Source organism: Ursus maritimus, unplaced genomic scaffold (genome assembly GCF_017311325.1).
Source record: "Ursus maritimus isolate PB19 unplaced genomic scaffold, ASM1731132v1 scaffold_27, whole genome shotgun sequence".
NCBI lineage: Eukaryota > Metazoa > Chordata > Mammalia > Carnivora > Ursidae > Ursus > Ursus maritimus.
In genome coordinates this window covers 7,594,718-7,613,501 of record NW_024425230.1, presented here as the reverse complement: position 1 = coordinate 7,613,501, position 18,784 = coordinate 7,594,718, and the positions used below count along the sequence as shown (strand labels likewise).

General features: G+C 37.6%; 1 protein-coding gene across 2 annotated transcripts in view; it reads right to left on the bottom strand.

Annotated features, from left to right (window-relative positions):
* The window catches only part of TARS3 (threonyl-tRNA synthetase 3), a 71,914-nt gene that overhangs the window by 4,065 nt on the left and 49,065 nt on the right, over positions 1 to 18,784 (bottom strand). For both annotated transcript variants that reach the window (XM_040642682.1, XM_040642683.1), the window contains one exon: positions 1,950 to 2,054. In XM_040642682.1, the coding sequence (XP_040498616.1) occupies positions 1,950 to 2,054 (105 nt within the window). The remainder of the gene's footprint in view (positions 1 to 1,949; positions 2,055 to 18,784) is intronic.

Sequence of the window (18,784 nt, the reverse complement as noted above, 5' to 3'; positions counted from 1 at the left end):
ACGCCACCATCTCTTACCTGCATCAAACTATTTAAAACAGAATCAACCAGAAAGAAATGTCAATGTGTTAACTCATACTTAGGTAGCATGCATGTTCATATCTATACTTTGGCTTATCTGTAATTTTAACAGCTTGGACACCCCACGATACCTAAGTACATTTCTTTAAGATCACAAATAAAACTTCAGGGATGTACTCGACTGTAGCTACCCAGGGCCTCTTAAAGACCCTCTGCTTGTGGAATTTCCCACCTTGTAGTGCCTGCTTCGAAATTTGCTTTCCCAGCTGCCCTAGACATGTTCGAGTCCAGGCACGTGATCTGGCACGTACAAGCACGGTACGTGGATTTGGGACAGAGTAGCACCCGGGGGGGGAGGTACTACATGGAATCAGTTCCGGCAGGGAGGGTGCGGAGACATGGAGCTCTGAGAGGGACCTGTGGCAGCGATGCGAGCAGGAGGATCCAGGGCTCAGAGTCAACAACGGGAGCCGCAGGGACTGTGCCCAGTGACAGTGGCACAGAACTAAATCAGAACCAAACTGCATGAGCAGAGCTCAGCCAGTTTCTTCAAAAGGAGATGGGAGACAAAGATGTCATTCGTGGTTGCTGGGCTGCGGCATTTCCACATGCCATTGGATGCGCCATCACAAGCTGGATCATCTGCCAGCAGGTGCCCCGACTGCCAGTAAGGGCAGTTGCTTCTGGGGGCACAGTAACACTAGTGAATCCCACAATGTCAGCTCAGCACCTTACCTCTTTTGCTAAAATAAATAAATAAATAAATAAATTTAAAAAATTTAAAAAAAATTATTTCCATGGTCAGAAGCATTACTGTGTTTCTGACAGTTGAGGCTCACTAAGTATTTACATGGTGCTGTTGACAGAGGCATGGGAGGAAGGCAAAGCTAAGCAAATTCCAAAGTCGATATCTTTTCCAGTGAGAACAAGTCACTGGCCCTTGCATGATGAGAAGGACCCAGAAAGCTGACTGTTCCCTGGGATTATGGTTCCATATGAGGGATCAGGACTGAACCCTACCAATGGCAGATTGAGGCATCGGAAGAGGAATAGCCAGATGGAACTTGGGGAGGCCCATGTTGTTGAGCCCATATCCCCAAGTGGCCACTTCGTTCGTGAACCATGGAGTAGTCACTAGGGGAAGAACAAAGCTGATGGTAACCATAGAATGGGTCCTCCTATATTTGAATCTTTAAAAACACCCCACAGTGAGGGTTTTGGGTGGGCGACACCATCCTCATGGCCCATTCTGAGTTATGATCCACGTTCCTCTCCCCCATATACACTTGCCATCTATTTTCCAATCTAATCACTTCTAGATCTCTGACCTTGTGGCCAAAGCAGTCACCAGGGTCTAGGCATGGCTGTAACTCCATACATCTGGCCATTTTTCCTTCGAAGGAAAGAGGACTATGAGATGTACCCAAATTCCTACGCTCAAGGGCATTTCCTTTCCATACTTCTTCCCTAAGCAACACTACAGCTGTCCTCATTAGGTTTGTGCCAAAGTATGTTCAGAGCCATTTGTGAACCAGATTTACATGTTTTTCTCTCCATGTCAATTGCGCACCCCCAGGAGGTGAATAACATGGGTTGAAGGAGGAATGGCTGTTCAGCAAGGGGTGGAATGGTACTCTCAGTGTCACCAGATGCAACTAGCTCTTTAAAGGGCTTGAAATAGGTGAAAAGATAACTCTTCAATTCTACTGCATTCCCCAAAAGGTAAACGATACAGTTTTAGGTTGTGCTGCTTGTCTTTTTTGTTTTGGTTTCCTGATCTGGCAGATTCAACAAGAATTGCTTACTTGCTGTTTGGATACTTGCTAATTATAAGGCAGGAGCCACCAATTTTTTTGCAGTAAACCTATCTTGTTAGATACGATATTTTGAAATGATAGACATACAGCTTTTCTTTTCCATATCACTTACCATTTCCCCCCATAGTTTTCTGAGAGGATGGCTATCATTCTTTCCACTGACCCCAAAATGGCTCGATGAATGATCACAGGGTTCCTCTTATCATCTCCATCCTTACTAAAAAATGAAAATTATACATTTATGTATTCTTTTAAGATTCAGTAATAACTTTATCTTCTTGCCTTCTATTTAAAAGTTATTTTCCTAAACTAGGAAAAACAACAGATTCCTCATAAATCATCATTAAGCATATAACGTGCCATGTATTAGAAATAATAATACGAACCAAGAGAAAATGAAATATATTATGTAGGAAAAAACAAGGTAATATTAGAGCACTCTTTCTACTATAAGTCTACTGATTATCTTTTACTCTAAATGACTGGCTGCTATCAGTTTACTAATATTGACTGGCAATCTTGCAAATCATAATTTTTAAAATTTTTTGAACTATGGCTTACTTCACCAGTACTATCTTGACAATTGTCAAAGACACTGAAGATATAAAGAAAATGGATTTGTTTCTAAATTCTCATTTTCTCGGGGCACCTGGGTGGTGCAGTCAGTTGAGGGACTGACTCTTGGTTTCAGCTCAGTTGATCTCAGGTTCAGGGTCCTGGGATGGAGCCCCAGGTCGGTCTCCATGCTCAGCAGGGAGCCTGCTTGAGATTCTCTCTCTCCCTGCCCCTCTGCCCCCTCACCCCCACACTCTCTCTGTCTCTAAAATAAATAAATCTTAAAAAAACAGATTTTAAATTCTCATTTTCTCATAAACACTAAAGATGAATCATGGGATGAATTGCTTTGTGAGTTATAAAGATAGAAAATGAAATTCAAAAAAATTTGCACTGCTGTAATTAGTTGAATGTCGTTTTACATGTTTAATGATTGCTTATATTCCTTTTTCTTCAGTTGCCTACTGTGTCCCTTGTCCATTGTCTAGTGGGAATGGGGAGTAATTAATTTTTAAACATATATGTGTAAAAGTGCCTATATATAGTATACATACATATGTGTGTGTGTGTGTGTGCACATGTATAGTAAATATATAAAGACATATTAAGGAAATTAACTCCTTTTCTAATGTGGGAAATTGAAAATACTTCTTTCAAGCACATTTATTTACTTGTCCTTTGCCTGTCTGGGTACTATCTTTTCTATCATAAGTTTTTAATTTTGGACAAGTCAAAGTTGTCTTTTTCTCTCTCTCTCTCTTTTTAGATTTTTATTTATTTATCTGAGAGAGAGAGAGCAAGACAGCATGAGTGGAGGGAAGGGGAGGACGGAGAGGGAGAAGCAGACTTCCCACCAAGCAGGGAGCCCAATGTGGGGCTCGATCCCAGGACCCCAAGATCATGACCTGAGCTGAAGGCAGACGCTTAACCAACAGCCACCCAGGCACCCAGAGCTGTCTTTTTCTTTATGAATTGTAACAGTAATGTTATGTAAAGAAAGAACTTTCTCCAACATAATAGAAATATTCACTACATTTTCTTTTACTACTTTGATGGATTTTTTAAAATTCCATTATAGTTAACATACAGTGTTATGTTAGTTTCAGGTGTACAATATAGTGATTCAGTAATTCCGTATGTTACTCACTGCTCATAATGACAAGTATATTCTTAATTCCCTTCGCCTATTTCACCCATCCCCCACCCACTAACCCTCTGGTAACCATCTGTTTGTTCTCCAATAATTAAGAGTCTGTTTTTGGGTTTGTCTCTTTTTCTTCCTTTGTTCATTTGTTTTGTTTCCACATATAAGTGAAATCATATGGTATTTGTCTTTCTCTGACTGGCTTATTTTGCTTAGCATTATACTCTCTAGCTCTACCCATGTTGTTGCAAATGGCAAGATCTCATTCCTTTTTTATGGCTGAGTAATATTCCATTGTATAAATATATCACAGCTTCTTCATTCATCTATTGATAGACAATTGGGCTGCTTCCATAGTTTGGCTATTGCAAATAATGCCACAATAAACATAGGGGTGCACATATCCTTTTGGATTAGTGTTTTTGTATTCTTTGGATAAATACCCAGTAGTGCACTTACTGGATCATAGGGTAGTCCTATGTTTAATTTTTTGAGGAAACTCCATACTGTTTTCCACAGTGGCTGCACCAGTTTGCATTTCCACCAACAGTGCAGGAGTGTTCCTTTTTCTCCACATCCTTGCCAATGTTTGCTGTTTTTTGTGTTGTTGATTTTAGCCACTCTGACAGGTATGAGGCGATATCTCATTGTGATTTTTGATTTGCATTTCCCTGATAGTGAGTAACACTGAGCATCTTCTTAGGTGTCTGTTGTCCATATGAATGGCTTCCTTGAAGAAATGTCTTTTCATGTCTTTTGTCCATTTTTAATTGGATTGTGTTTTTTGTATCAAGTTGTATAAGTTCTTTATATATTTTGGAATCTAACCCTTTATCAGATATGTCATTTGCAAATATCTTCTCCTATTTACTAGCTTGTCTTTCAGTTTTGTTGATTGTTTCCTTCACTATGCAAAAGCTTTCTATTTTGATGTAGTCCCAGTAGTTCATTTCTGCTTCTGTTTCCCTTGACTCAGGTGATATATCTAGAAATATGTTGTTACAGCCAATGTCAGAAAAACTACTGCCCGTGTTCTCTTCTAGGATTTTTATGGTTTCATGTCTCACATTTAGGTCCTTAAGTGATTTTGAGTTTATTTTTCTGTATGGTATAAGAAAGTAGTCCAATTTCATTCTTTTGTACGTAGCTGTCCAGTTTTCTCAACACCATTTGTTGAAGAGACTGTCCTTTTCCCATTGCATATCTTTGCTTCCTTTGTCAAAGATTAGTTGACTATGTAATTGTGGATTTATTTCTGGGCTTTCTATTCTGTTCTGCTGATCTGTGTGTCCATTTTTGTGCCAGTACCACACTATTTTGACTACTATAGCTTTGTAGTATAACTTGATATCTGAAATTGTGATGCCTCCAGCTTTGTTTTTATTTTTCAAGATTGCTTTGGCTATTCAGGGTCTTTTGTGGTTCCATATAAATTTTAGGATTTTTTTGTTGTAGCTCTGTGACAAATGCTGTTGGTATTTTGATAGGGATTGCATTAAATGTACAGATTGCCTTGGGTAATATGGACATTACAACAATAATTATTTTTCCAATCCATAAGCATGATATGCCTTCCATTTGTGTTGTCTTCAATTTCTTTCATCAGTGTTTCATAGTTTTCAGGTCTTTCACTTTCTTCATTAAGTTTATTATTTTTGTTGTAACTATAAATGGGATTTTTAAAATTTTTTCTTTCTGCTGCTTCATTATTAATGTATAGAAATGCAACAGGCTTCTGTACATTGATATTGTATCCTATGACCTTATTGAATTCATTTTTCAGTTCTAGTAGTGTTTTGGTGGAGTCCTTAGGGCTTTCTCTATGTAGTATCATGTCGGTACTACTTAAATAAATTTTAAAAAATAGCCTATCCAGCTATAATTAATTTTTATATCTAGTGTGCATTCTAAAATTTCATTTTCCCTCCAAATTGACAGCCCAACCAATTGTCCTAATGTAATTTATTGAACCCACCCCTTCCCCACAGGTTTGAAATGCCTCATTTCTCATGTATTACATCTTCACATAAGTCTATATCTGGAAAGTATTGCTTTGTTCATATATAGCTCTATTTTTTTTATTTAAAAAATGTAACAGGTACAATTTGTGGTGAAGACTGTTTAAAACATTTATGTCTACTTTCAAGAATAATTTTTTGAAATTGTGTTAAGAAAGGCAATATTACCAGTATTTTAAAAACCTCTCATGTACCCCTCCTCAGTCATATTCCAATTCCTCCCATCATTGCTTTTCTTGGAGGTTTTACTACCATTGAGTTTCTAAGAAAACCGAGAAGCAACATACACACACACCTAGCTGTGTAATGCTGGGGTGGGGCCACCAGTGGTGAGGGAAGACTCCTTAAAGAAAAGGCACTAAATGAAGTACTAGATTCTTCTGTTTCCCTGAGACTTTACAGGAGCCCCTTCCCTGGAGTCAGCATGAGTCCAGGGGACATAGGCTCACCACGGTCAAGGTACCTGGCAGCACCTGGTGTGGACCAGGTTCAGGTCATCCCACAGCAGTGAGGTCAGGGAAGTGGCCATCGGTACCACCTGCTTCTAAGATCTTCAGCAATCTCTAAATCTGAGGAGGTGGGGGAAGAGTAGTGCTTTGGGTTCTTCTCACAGTGCTTTGACTACAGATTTAGATAAGTATTTTTGGATATCTGTCCTATGAACCTTATTTTTTTGGTTTTGTGACTATCTTGTTTTCTTAAAACAAAAGACTGCTCTGTTTGCTAATCTCTGTTCTTTTATTTTTAAAACTTTTTATTTGAGAACATGAAACATGTAGAAAAGTGGAGACTAGTATAATGAACTCCCACATAATCCTCTCTCAGCTTCACCCAAATGTCAACTCACAGCTAATCTTATTTGATCTGAATGCAACCCATTCCTGACACTATCCTCTGCTCCCATTGTAAGCCTCATGAACATGTTCCTGATATTTGTTCCTAAAGTCCACTGGCCAAATTCCTTAACTAGAAGTGAAACTTTCATGACATGTAGCCTACACTTAATGATTCCCTCCTTCCCTTCCAAAAAAGATGGAAAAAACAAATGATGACTATTAATTGTAATGAAGTGAGTCACCCCAAGATCTCTGTATACTTTTCTCAGAAACATAAATTTCACATTATTGCAACAAATGTAATATGCTATGCTTACAAATTTCTTATGAGAAATTTGTATCTAAAAATTATATCAACTAGCTACTACTAAAATGCACACATACAAGGCAAACAAACAAATAAAAACAGAGAAACCCATTCATTAAATTCACTTCAAACATTAAAATTGGATATCATCATTGCTAATCATTTCCACTAAGAGCCATTACAACCTGCCTGCAGGCCAAATCATGTCTAGATCCCACAGAAAGCTCTGGGGTGGGGATAGGTAGCTGAGTCCAGTCCTGCTCAGATATAAAAAGAAATAATTCATTCTAACCAGTATGGTATATTCCTGAATGTTACATAACATTATTTTTGTATAGGGAATGAAAGAGAAGCAGGATGATCCTTTTGTAGGTCCCCAGGTACCAGAAATTTCTGTTCCATCATTTATATCAAAAGAATTAAAATCAGGTCTAGCCTTAAGAAGGGCAAAGGGTGACATAACCTATATGTACATATCTTACATAACCTATATACACATATCTATACATTCAGATAAACATTAGAATTAATGCCAAGGTCCCCAAAAATAATCCCAGTGGATTTTTTGGCATTACATTAGATTTATAGATAAATCTGAAGAGAATTAATATCTTTCCAATATTGATTCTTCCCATTCCAAGAGTGTGGTATGAATTTTCATTTAAACAACTCTTTTTTCTTAAATTCCACATCTGAGTGAGATCATATGGTATCTGTCTTTCTCTGACTGACTTATTTCACTTAGCATAGTACACTCCAGCTCCAACCACATCATTGCAAATGGCAGGATTTCATTCCTTTTGATGGCTGAATACAAGAAAGAAAAAAGATGAACATATAGGAAGGGGGAAAGAAAAAAAGGAAAGAGGGAAACAAGCAGTAAGTGACCTTTAATGATAGAAAACAAACTGAGGGTTGATGGAGGGAGGTGAGAGGAGGATGGGTTAGATGGGCGATGGGTATTAAGGAGGGCATTTGTCATGTTGAGCAGTGGGTGTTGCATGTCAGTGATGAATCACTGAATTCTGAAACCAATACTGCACTGTATGTTAACCGACAAAATTTAAATGAAAAAAACCATACATACAAAATAAATAAACAACTCTTTTTTAATAGTTTCTGATAAAATTTTATGGCATATATTCCATATAAATATTATACATTTATAGTTCTTGTTAAGTTTACTCCTAGATATTTTACATTATTTATTATTGTTGCTTCTGAAATGTTTTTTCCCACTGCATTTCCTAGCAGGTTATTGCTAACATATATGAAAGCAAATTCATTTCTGCCTTTTGACCTTACTTAACTTTATCATTAGTTGCCATTTTTCTCCATTTGATTCTGGTGGATTTCAAGACATCTTAACATTTACAAATAATAACAATTTTATCTTTTTACTTCAAATATTTGTACTCCCAGAACAACTCTAAGTAACAGTACCAACAGTAGGCATAGTCCCCTTCTTTCCAACAAAGTTGAGGTGTTCTTGTTATTTTCTAATAAATATTCTTTATAATAGTAAGGACATTTTCTTTCTGTTCATCTCATAAGTATGGATGTTAAATTTTGTTGATTGAATTTCAGCATTGTTGAATGTAACAAATGATATATATATATATAATACATATGTATATAATATACTTTTTAATGCTGAGCCAGCCCTGCTTTCTTAGAAAAAACCTCATTTGATCATGACGATGACCTTGATGCTCTTCTCTCATTTTCCCTTCATATGTAAGCTATGAACAAATCACATTGGTTCTACCTTCAAAATATGCCCCAAATACCTCTACTTTCAAAAAAAAAATTCTCTATCACTACCAACTTATTCTGTCATTGTCTCTCACCTGGTCTATAGACCACTGCCTCCTCTCTTGCTCTCCTACTGTTTTCTACCCAACACCTAGGATAGATGGGTGGGTGGATGGGTGGATGGATGGATGGAGAAACAGATGATGAATGGATGGACTGATAGATGGATGGGCAGATGGATGAATGAAGACTGCCTTAGCTGACCTGCTTCTCCTCCACATCCTCCTTGAAAGCCCATTAATGTTCAAATTTTGTTGAACAAGTTGGGTCATTTTAGCATTAACAAAGTCCCATCACCCCTCATTCTTTTTGTTCATTTTAGTAGGTTCCTGGGGAAATATGGGTTTTGTAAACATGAACTTAAGACACCATCTTTCCTAAAAGGCCTAAATTTATTTTTGAAAGGTCCGTGTTTTCTCCCTCATTCTCTTAAGTATTTTTATTATTCTCATGTGTTGATGTAACTCTCAATGTGTAACACTTCAACTATTCCATCAGCTCTTTAATTTATAACTCTTAGTGTAGCCAAGTAATCAAAATATAAGATGAAGAATACAAAATAAAAGACTTTTGAGGCTTGGACACAAATTGAGATCAATCCATAAAATCATACTGGGAAAGTGGTGGTTGTCCATTTATTATAAGAATCTTATTAGGAAAATATTCTATTAAAATCATTGGATTTGAAACATGCCAAGAATTTTTCCCTTTTTTGTCTTTATTAATTTTGAATGAAAGATAATTCAGCACATTATCTAATCAACACTATATCCAAGATTTAGACACGCTGATAAGAGGAGAGTTTAAAGCGATGTCATCATTTTGTCTGACTCAGATCAAGGACGTTGGTTCCAGGCAAAATGGAGTAAGCGTGCTCCACCCAGCTCTCTCACTGAATACAAACATACACCCTGGAGAGAATGCATGAACTGCCACCTAAGACCTCTGAAAAGTAAATGGTGACAGGTGGATTGCTGAAGAAGACCAGATTTTCAAGTACCACCAAACCAGTAGTTAGTTTCACGTAATTTTGTCTTCCAGTATGGTGTGGCCTGGTAGTCTGGACTAAAAGGCAGCCCCAAACCAAGAAGTATGCGCCAGATGCAGCTTCAAGAGAAATCCTCATTTCCTGGTCAAGAGTCAGAAAAAATAACTCCTAAATTTCAGAAAGAGTAGGGGTTGGGGAAATCCTAAGGTTTCTTTTTTTCTCTTTTTTCTGTTCTCTTCTGTCCAGCCCCCAGGCATTCCCACAGAGGCTCGGGACTAACCTGGCACTTAAAACTCTGAAGAAGGGGATCTTCTCTCTGACCAGGAGGGTTATGGTCCCACATGTCAGGGATGAATCACTGTTGCTTTTCTCTCTCTCTCTCTCTCTCTCTCTGGCCTCCTGATGCTTGGTCTCTAGCACAGATACAGTCACAGAAAGAGCATGAAGGAAAGGGGAAGCTAAAGCCCCAGCTTTTCTGTCCATAGGACTGTAAAAAGGTACCCTAGAGAATCAAAAGTGCCCAGGAAATCAGAGAGCAGGGAGTGCAATAGAGCTATCCCATAAAGTAGTGTAGGAACTCACCTGGCCTCACCTCTGAACTGCAAATGCATGGGTCTGACCCTGCACAGCACACAAGACTTGAGAACCGAACCATGTATGGGACTTCGCCACTAGGTGGCACATACACAGGACAGATCTGAACAGCACCACCAGGGCTTTGAAAACTGAACTCACATTGGAACCACAGCCCACAGAAGGCATGTTGGAAATTAAGGCCTGAACTTAACTAACCCTTCAAATCGACTGCTTAAAAAAAAAAAAAAGTAATCAACAATCTCTTTATGATTTAAACAAACCCAGCATCTCCTAATATTCAAGCTGTCTGGGATTCAATCCAAAGCTACGTGGCATATTAATCACCAGGTAAATCTCAATAGGTGAGGGGAAAAGACAACAGATTCCAACAGTGAGATGACAAAAATGGTGGAATTATTGAAGACTATAAAACAGCTACTATAAGTATAGTCCAACAAGTGAAGGTGAACACACTTGAAATGACTAGAAAGATTAAAGTCTTAGAAAAGAAATTGTAAAACTAAAAAAATACAATGATGGGAATGCATAAAATTCACTAGATGGACATGGCAGCAAAGGAGATGACAGAGAAGAGTCAGAGAACTTAAAGATTAAAGGTAAAGGTAGAAGGTGGGAAAACCCCAAACAAGCAACAGGAAGAAAATAATAAAGAGCAGGCATCAATTCAATTAAAAACATAATAGAGAAAATCAATGAAATTAAAAGTCAGTTCTTTGAAAAGATCAGTAAAATTGATGAATCTCTAGAAAAATTGACAAAGAAAAAACTAAGAGGCAGCCCACGGAATGGGAGAAGATATTTGCAAATGACACTACAGATATTTGCAAATGACATTACAGATCTTTGTATCCAAGATCTACAAAGAACTTCTCAAACTCAGTACACAAGAAACAAATAATCAAATCAATAAATGGGCAGAAGATATGAACAGACACTTTTCCAATGAAGACAAATGGCTAACAGACACATGAAAAAATGTTCAAAATCATTAGCCATCAGGGAAATTCAAATCAAAACCACATTGAGATACCACCTTACACCAGTTAGAATGGCAAAAATGGACAAGACAGGAAACAACAAATGTTGGAGAAGATGTGGAGAAAGGGGATCCCTCTTACACTGTTGGTGGGAATGCAAGTTGGTACAGCCACTTTGGAAAACAGTGTGGAGGTCCCTTAAGAAGTTAAAAATTGAGCTACCCTATGATCCTGCAATTGCACTACTGGGTATTTACCCCAAAGATACAGACGTAGTGAAGAGAAGGGCCATATGCACCCCAATGTTCATAGCAGCATTGTCCACAATAGCTAAATTGTGGAAGGAGGCGAGATGCCCTTCAACAGATGACTGGATTAAGAAGATGTGGTCCGTATATACAATGGAATATTACTCAGCCATCAGAAAGAATGATTACACAACATTTGCAGCAACATGGACAGGACTGGAGGAGATTATGCTAAGTGAAATAAGTCAAGCAGAGAAAGACAATTATCATATGGTTTCACTCATTTATGGAACATAAGAAATAGATCAGTAGGAGAAGGAAGGGAAGAATGAAGGGGGGGTAAACAGAAGGGGGAATGAACCATGAGAGACTGTGGGCTCTGGGAAACAAACTGAGGGCTTCAGAGGGGAGGGGTGTGGGGGATTGGGATAGGCTGGTGATGGGTATTAAGGAGGGCACATATTGCATGGTGCACTGGGTGTTATTTGCAAGTAATGAATCATGGAACATTGCATCAGAACTGGGGATGTACTGTATGGTGACTAATATAACAAAATAAATATTATTTTAAAAAAAGAAAAAAACAAAGATGGCTATATTACTAAATTATGAATGAAAGAGAAGATATCACTGCAGGTCTCACAGAAATTAAAACCATAATATGTGTAATATTATGAACACTCTCTGCATATAAATTCAACAATTTAAATGAAATGAATCAATTCCTTGAAAAGCACAAACTATCAAAATTCAACCAAAAAGAAATAGGTAACATAAACATCTTCTATCTCAATGAAAATGAACTCATAGTTAAAAACCTTCCCAAAGTAAACCTCCAGCAGTGAATGGTTTTAATGATATATTCTACCAAACATTTGAAAAAGAAATAGCTAATTCTACATAATATCTTCCAGAAAATAGAAGACAGTGGACCACTTCCTAATTCATTTTGTGAGGCCAGCTTTAATCAGATACCAAAACCAGTGAAAGATAATACAAGAAAAGAAAACCACAGACCAATATCCCATATGACCATACATGGAAACTATTAGGAGCTCAAATCCAGTAATATATAAAAACAATGATTGATACACCATGAGCAAGTGGAATTTATTCCAGCAATGCAAAGCTGGTTCAACGTTCTAAATCAGTGTAATCCACCATATGAACAGGCTGAAAAAGAAGAGCCACATGATCACATCAATTAATGCAGAAAGCGAATTTGACAAAATTCAAAATCCATTTATGGGGGTGCCGAGTGGCTCAGTCTATTCAGCGTCTGCCTTCAGCTCAGGTCATGATCCCAGGGTCCTGGGATCAAAACCAACATCTGGTTCCCTGATCAGTGGGGAGCCTGCTTCTCCCTCTCCCTCCAAGCCTTCCCCTGCTTGTGCTCTCACACACTCTCTCTCAAATAAATAAATAAACTCTTTTTAAAAAATTCATTTATGATAAAAATTCTCAGAAAACTAGGAATAGATGAAACTCCCTCAATTTGATAAAGAATACCTACAAAGACCTACACCTAACATCATACATAAAGGTGAAACAACTATATGCTTTTCTCCTAAGATTGGGGAGAAGGTGAGCATTTCCACCCTCATTCCTCTATTCAACCTAGCACTGAAAGTTCTAGCCAGTGCCATAAGGCAAGAGAAGGCAATAAAAAGCATACAAATGAAAAAGGAAGGATTAAACTGTCTCTATTTGCAGATGACATAACTGTCTACATAGAAAAAAATCCCAAGAATTCTAAAAAAAAAAAAAAAAAAAGTGCTCAAACTCCTAGAGCTAATATGTAAGTTCAGCAAACAAGACCAAATAAAAAAATCAGCTGTATTTCCCAGGTGCCAAAATTAAGAATACAATACAACATTTACGATTGCTCCCCCCAAATGAAATACTTAGGTATAAATCTATTAAGACAGGTATAGAACTTGTATGCTGAAATCTATAAAAACTGATGAAAGAAGTCAAACAAGTTCATAGATTGATAGATTCAATACAATTAAGAAGTCACTTCTACCCTAATCTTTAGATTTAATACAATTCCAATCAAAATTCTCACCAGGGATTGATTTTTTTTTCAGATCTACTAAAAGCAAAAGAGTTGGACAAGCCAAAGCAACTCTGTTAAGAATATAAAATCCACATTATCTAATCTTAAGACATTACCAAGCTACAGTAATTAAATCAATATGGTATTAATAAAGTGATAATCAATGAATCAGCAGAACAGAATTGAAAACCTAAAAATAGGACCACACAAATGTGTCTGATTGATTTTTGACAAAGGCCCAAAGGCAAGTCAGTGCAGAAAGAACAGTCTTTACAAAACTGGTGTTAGAACAATTAGACATCTAGATGCAAACAGTCAGTTGTGTCCTAAACATCACATCTTACACAAACACGGGCTCAAAGTGGATCTTAGATCCAAAGGTAAAACCTAATATTAGAATACTTTTAAGATAAAGTATAAAGGAAAACCTTCATGACTTGTGCTTAGGCAAAGTGTTTGTAGACATCATGTCAAAAGCCATGATCCATAAAAGAAAAAGTTTACAAATTAGAATTCATTGCAATTAAAAACTCAAGATTGAAAGGAAAGTTAAGACACTAAAAAATGGGGAAAAAAACAATAGCTATAGATCAAGAGAAGCTATTTGCAAGTCACATAGCTTTCAAAGGGTTTGAATATATAAAGAACTCTCAAAACTCAACAGTAAGCAAACAACTCACTTTAAAAATGAGCAAAAGACTTCAACAGACAATCACAGAGGATAGATAAATAAGTATATGAAAAGATGCTAACGTCATTAGCCACTAGAGAAATACAAAATCAAACCATGAGGAAATACTACTACCCTCTTATTAGAAGGGCTTTTTAAAAAAAAGAAAGAAACAAATCCTGAGAACACCAAGGGCTGGCAAGAATACAGAATATCTGCAAAATTCTCATACATTGCTAGTGAGAATGCAAAATGGCACAACCACTCTGGAAAACATGTGTCAGTTTCTTACAAGTTAAATACACACTTACCATATGTCCCATTCCTAGGTCTATAGGAGACCTATAGACCAGAGAAATGAAAACCTACATTCACACAAAGGCCTATACATTAATGTTTATAGCAGCTGTATTCATAATCCCCCAAAACTGGAAATGAACCAAATACTTTTATATGAGTGACTGGAAAAACAAATTGTGGTGCATCCATATAACAGCATACTAATCAGCAGTAAAAAGAATTAATTACCAATACATGCAAAAGCATGGATGAATCTCTAAGACATTAAGCTGAATGAAAAAACCCAGTCTCAAATGGTCTTATACTATATCATTCCATATAGATAACATTCTATAAAAGGCAAAATTACAGTGACGAACAACATGTTGGTGACTGCCAAGGGCAAGGGATGGGAGGAGAATATGATGACAGGAGAGCAGCACAGGAGTTTACTGAAATGATGGAATCATAATTTCGTAGTGGCACACAACTCTATATGGGTGTTAAAACTCATAGAGCTGTACACACACATACACACACCACACACATGTGAACTTTACTGTATGTTAAGAAATTAAAAAAAAAAAGTTGTTGATGTGCTGTAACAAAATTGCCTTTTTCCTCTGCTCTCCCTGGCAAATACCTCGTCCTTAAGATACAGACCCAATGTTCATGCTTTATGAAGTCAGCCCTTCACCACGTCAGGGAGTTAGCAGTTTGGATCATGTTTTACAGTACTTTGTTCATATCTCTAATCTTACACTTACTTATCTTACCTCCCCCACTAGACCATGTCCTCAGAAAATTCACATTGATCCCCAAATAGATTATAAGCAGGTATATAAATATATGAGTATATTGGGAACTGGGGACAGAAAGATGGTGGTGGAGTAAGAGGACCCTAGGCTTGCCTCATCCCACAAATATAACTAGATAACTATGAAATGATCCTAAATACCTCAGAAATCAACCTGAATATGGACAGAAAAAACTCCACAACGAAAAGGAGAGAAGAAGCCACATCAAAAAAGGTAGAGAGTGCAGTGACATGGTTTAGGGAAGAAATGGATCCTGGCTGCTGTGGTGTGGAGGGAGCCATGGTTGTGCTGAAGGGTGAGAGAGAGAGAAAGAGGAGCACATAGGGGAACACACAAGGAGAATGTTTCCCCATAGCCACTGGCTTAGAAAATAGAAGCACTGAATTTCTTGAGTTCTTGCAACTAGTGGGGCTTAAAGCCTGGAGTTTTAGAGTCAGCAGGTCTAGGCTAGGATAGAGCCTGGAGGGCACTGCCCTAGTCCTGGAGAGAAGGCAGACAAATAACCTGGAGGAAGACAGCATGGAAAAAGCAAACTGAAGAGCACCTGGGGCACGCAGTGGGGAGAATATTTGATCTTCTTAGAGAGAGTCCCTGAGAGGAAGCATTCATGGACAGGCCTCCCCAGGAACAAAGGAGCTAACCAGCATCATTTCCCTCCCCCAGCCTTCAGCATAAACACAGAGCCACCTGCAGGAAGCAGCGCAGTGTGGACACTGGCTGCCTAACTTGCCCACACCAACTCCCACCTCCCCACCCCCGCACTCCAATGGAACTGCCCTTCTCAGTCACACTTACCTCAGTCCAGTGCAGTGGGCCCTTCCCCCAGAAGACCAGCACAAACCCCTCCACACAACACATCTCCCAGTCAGAGAGTTCTACAGGGCCTCAGTTCTAGCGGAGGTGGTGACACATCTCATTTCACAAGCAGACCAGGGCACCCTTAGTTAAAACGCACCACACTCAGCCCAGAGACCAAACAAACACTGCCCACATTAGGTAAAGAGAGCCTCTCCAGATGACCAGCTTGAAGGACAGAGCAGCCAGAACACAACAGCAGAGCACACAGCACACACTGGAGACACTCCCTGAAGTGCCAGGCCTGGGCACTACATGACCTCTTCTTCATAAGGCCATTACTTTCAGGAGTAGAAGACATAACGGGATTTTCTAACACACAGAAGCAGGCAGAGATGTAGACAAAATGAGAAGACAGAGGAACTTAACTCAAATGAATGAACAAGATAAAGCCACAGACCAGAGATCCAAGTGAAATAGATGTAAGTGACATGCCTGAAGAAGAATTTAAAGTAACAATCGTAATGATACTCAGTGGAATTGAGAAAAGAATGGAAGACATCAGTGAGATCCTTACCAAAGAGATAAGAATTAAAAAAGAATCAATCAGAGATGAAGTATGTAATAAACGAGATTAGGAAAACACCTGACACAATGAACAGCAGTCTGGAAGAGCTAGAGGAATGAATTAATGACCTACGAGATAAAGTAATAGAAAGTAATGAAGCTGAACAAACCAATACAAAGAAGAATTATGCAAAACAACAATAGGCTTAGGGATCTCAGTGACTCCCTCAAATGTAACAACATTCATATTATAGGAGTCCCAGAAGAGAGAGAAAAGGGGGCAAAAAATGTATCTGAGAAAATCATAGCTGAAAACTTCCCTAATCTGGGGAAGGAAACAGGCATCCAGATCCAGAGGGCACAGAGAACTCCCATCAAAATCAACAAAAGCAGGCCCACATCAAGATACATTGTAATTAAATTTGCAAAATATAGTGATAAAGAAAAAATCTTAAAAGGAGCAAGACAAAAGAAGTCAGTAACTCACCAGGGAAAACCCATAAGACTAGCAAGAGATTTTTCAACAGAAACTTTGCAAGCCAGAAGATAGTGACATGATATATTGAAAGTACTAAATGGGAAAAATCTGCAATGAAGAATACTCTGTCCAGCAAGATAATCATTCAGAATAGGAGAGAGAAAAAGTTTCAGAGACAAACAAGAACTGAAGGAGTTTGTGACCACTAAACCAGCCCGGCAAGAAATATTAAAGGAGCCTCTTTGTGTGGAAAAAAGAGACCGAAAGTGACAGTATAAAGTAGGAAACACAAAAGCAGCAAAAATGAATATTTCTGTAAAAAATCAGCCAAGTAATTCACAAAAAAAGGATATAAATCATAATAACTTATACTTAAAACATGGGGTAGAGAGGAGAAAAGAATGTGTTCAAACTTAAACAACAATCAACTTAATATAGACTGCTATAGGCAGAAGAGGTTGTATACAAACCTAATGGTAGCCATATATCAAAAACCACTAATAAACAAGCAAAGACTAAAGAAAAAGAAATCCAAATATATCACTAAACAAAATCAGCAAAACGTGAAAGACAGAAAGGATCAGAGAAAATCTCCAGAACCAACCACAAAACAAGTAATAAAATGGCAATAAATACATATCTATCAATAATTACTTTGAATGTAAATGGACTAAATGCTCCAATTAAGACATAGGGTGTCAGAAGGGATTAAAAAAAAAAACCCGAGAACCATCAAATGTTGCCTATAAGAGACTCACTTTAGACCTAAAAACATCTGCAAATTGAAAGTAAGAGGATGAAGAAACATTTATCATGCAAATAGATGTTAAAAGAAAGCTAGGGTAGCAATACTTACATCAGACAAACTAGACTTTAAAACAAGACTATAACAAGAGGCAAAGAAGGACACTATATAATCATAAAGGGAACAATCCACAAAGAAGATATAGCAATTGTAAATAGTTATGCACCCAACATAGGGGCACCCAAATATATAAAATAATTAATAACAAACATAAAGGAACTCATTGTTAATAACATAATAATATTATGGAACTTTAACACCTCACTTACATCAATGTATGGATCATCTAAACAGAGAAGGAAACAATGGCTTTGAATGACACACTGTACCAACTGGACTTAACAGATATATTCAGAACATTCCATCCTAAAACAGCAGAATACACATTCTTTTCAAATGCACATGGAACATTCTCCAGAATAGATCACATAGTACGCCACAAAACAGGCCTCAAGAAATTTAAGAAAATCAAAGTTATACCATGCAACTTTTCTGACCACAATGTTGTGAAACCAGAACTCAGCCACAAGAAAAAGTCTTGAAAGACCACAAATACATGGAAGTTGAATAACATGCTACTAAAAAAATGAATAGGCCAACCAGGAAATAAAAGAAGAAATTGAAAAATACATGAAACAAATTAAAATGAAAACACAAGGACCCAAAATCTTTGGGATGCAGTGAAGTGGTCCTATGAGGGATGTTTATAGCAATACGGGACTACCTCAAGAAGCAAGAAAAATCTCAAATGAACAACCTAACCTTACACTTCATGGAGCTGGAAAAAAAGAACAGCAAATCAAACCTAAAGCCAGAAGAAGGAAATAATAAAGATTAGAGCAGAAATAAATGATACAGAAACTATAGAACAGATCAATGAAACCAGGAGCTGATTTTTTGAAAAAAATAAAATTAATAAACCTCTAGTGAGATTTATCAAAAAGAAAAGAGAAAGGACCCAAATAAATAAAATCACAAAAGAGAGAGGAGA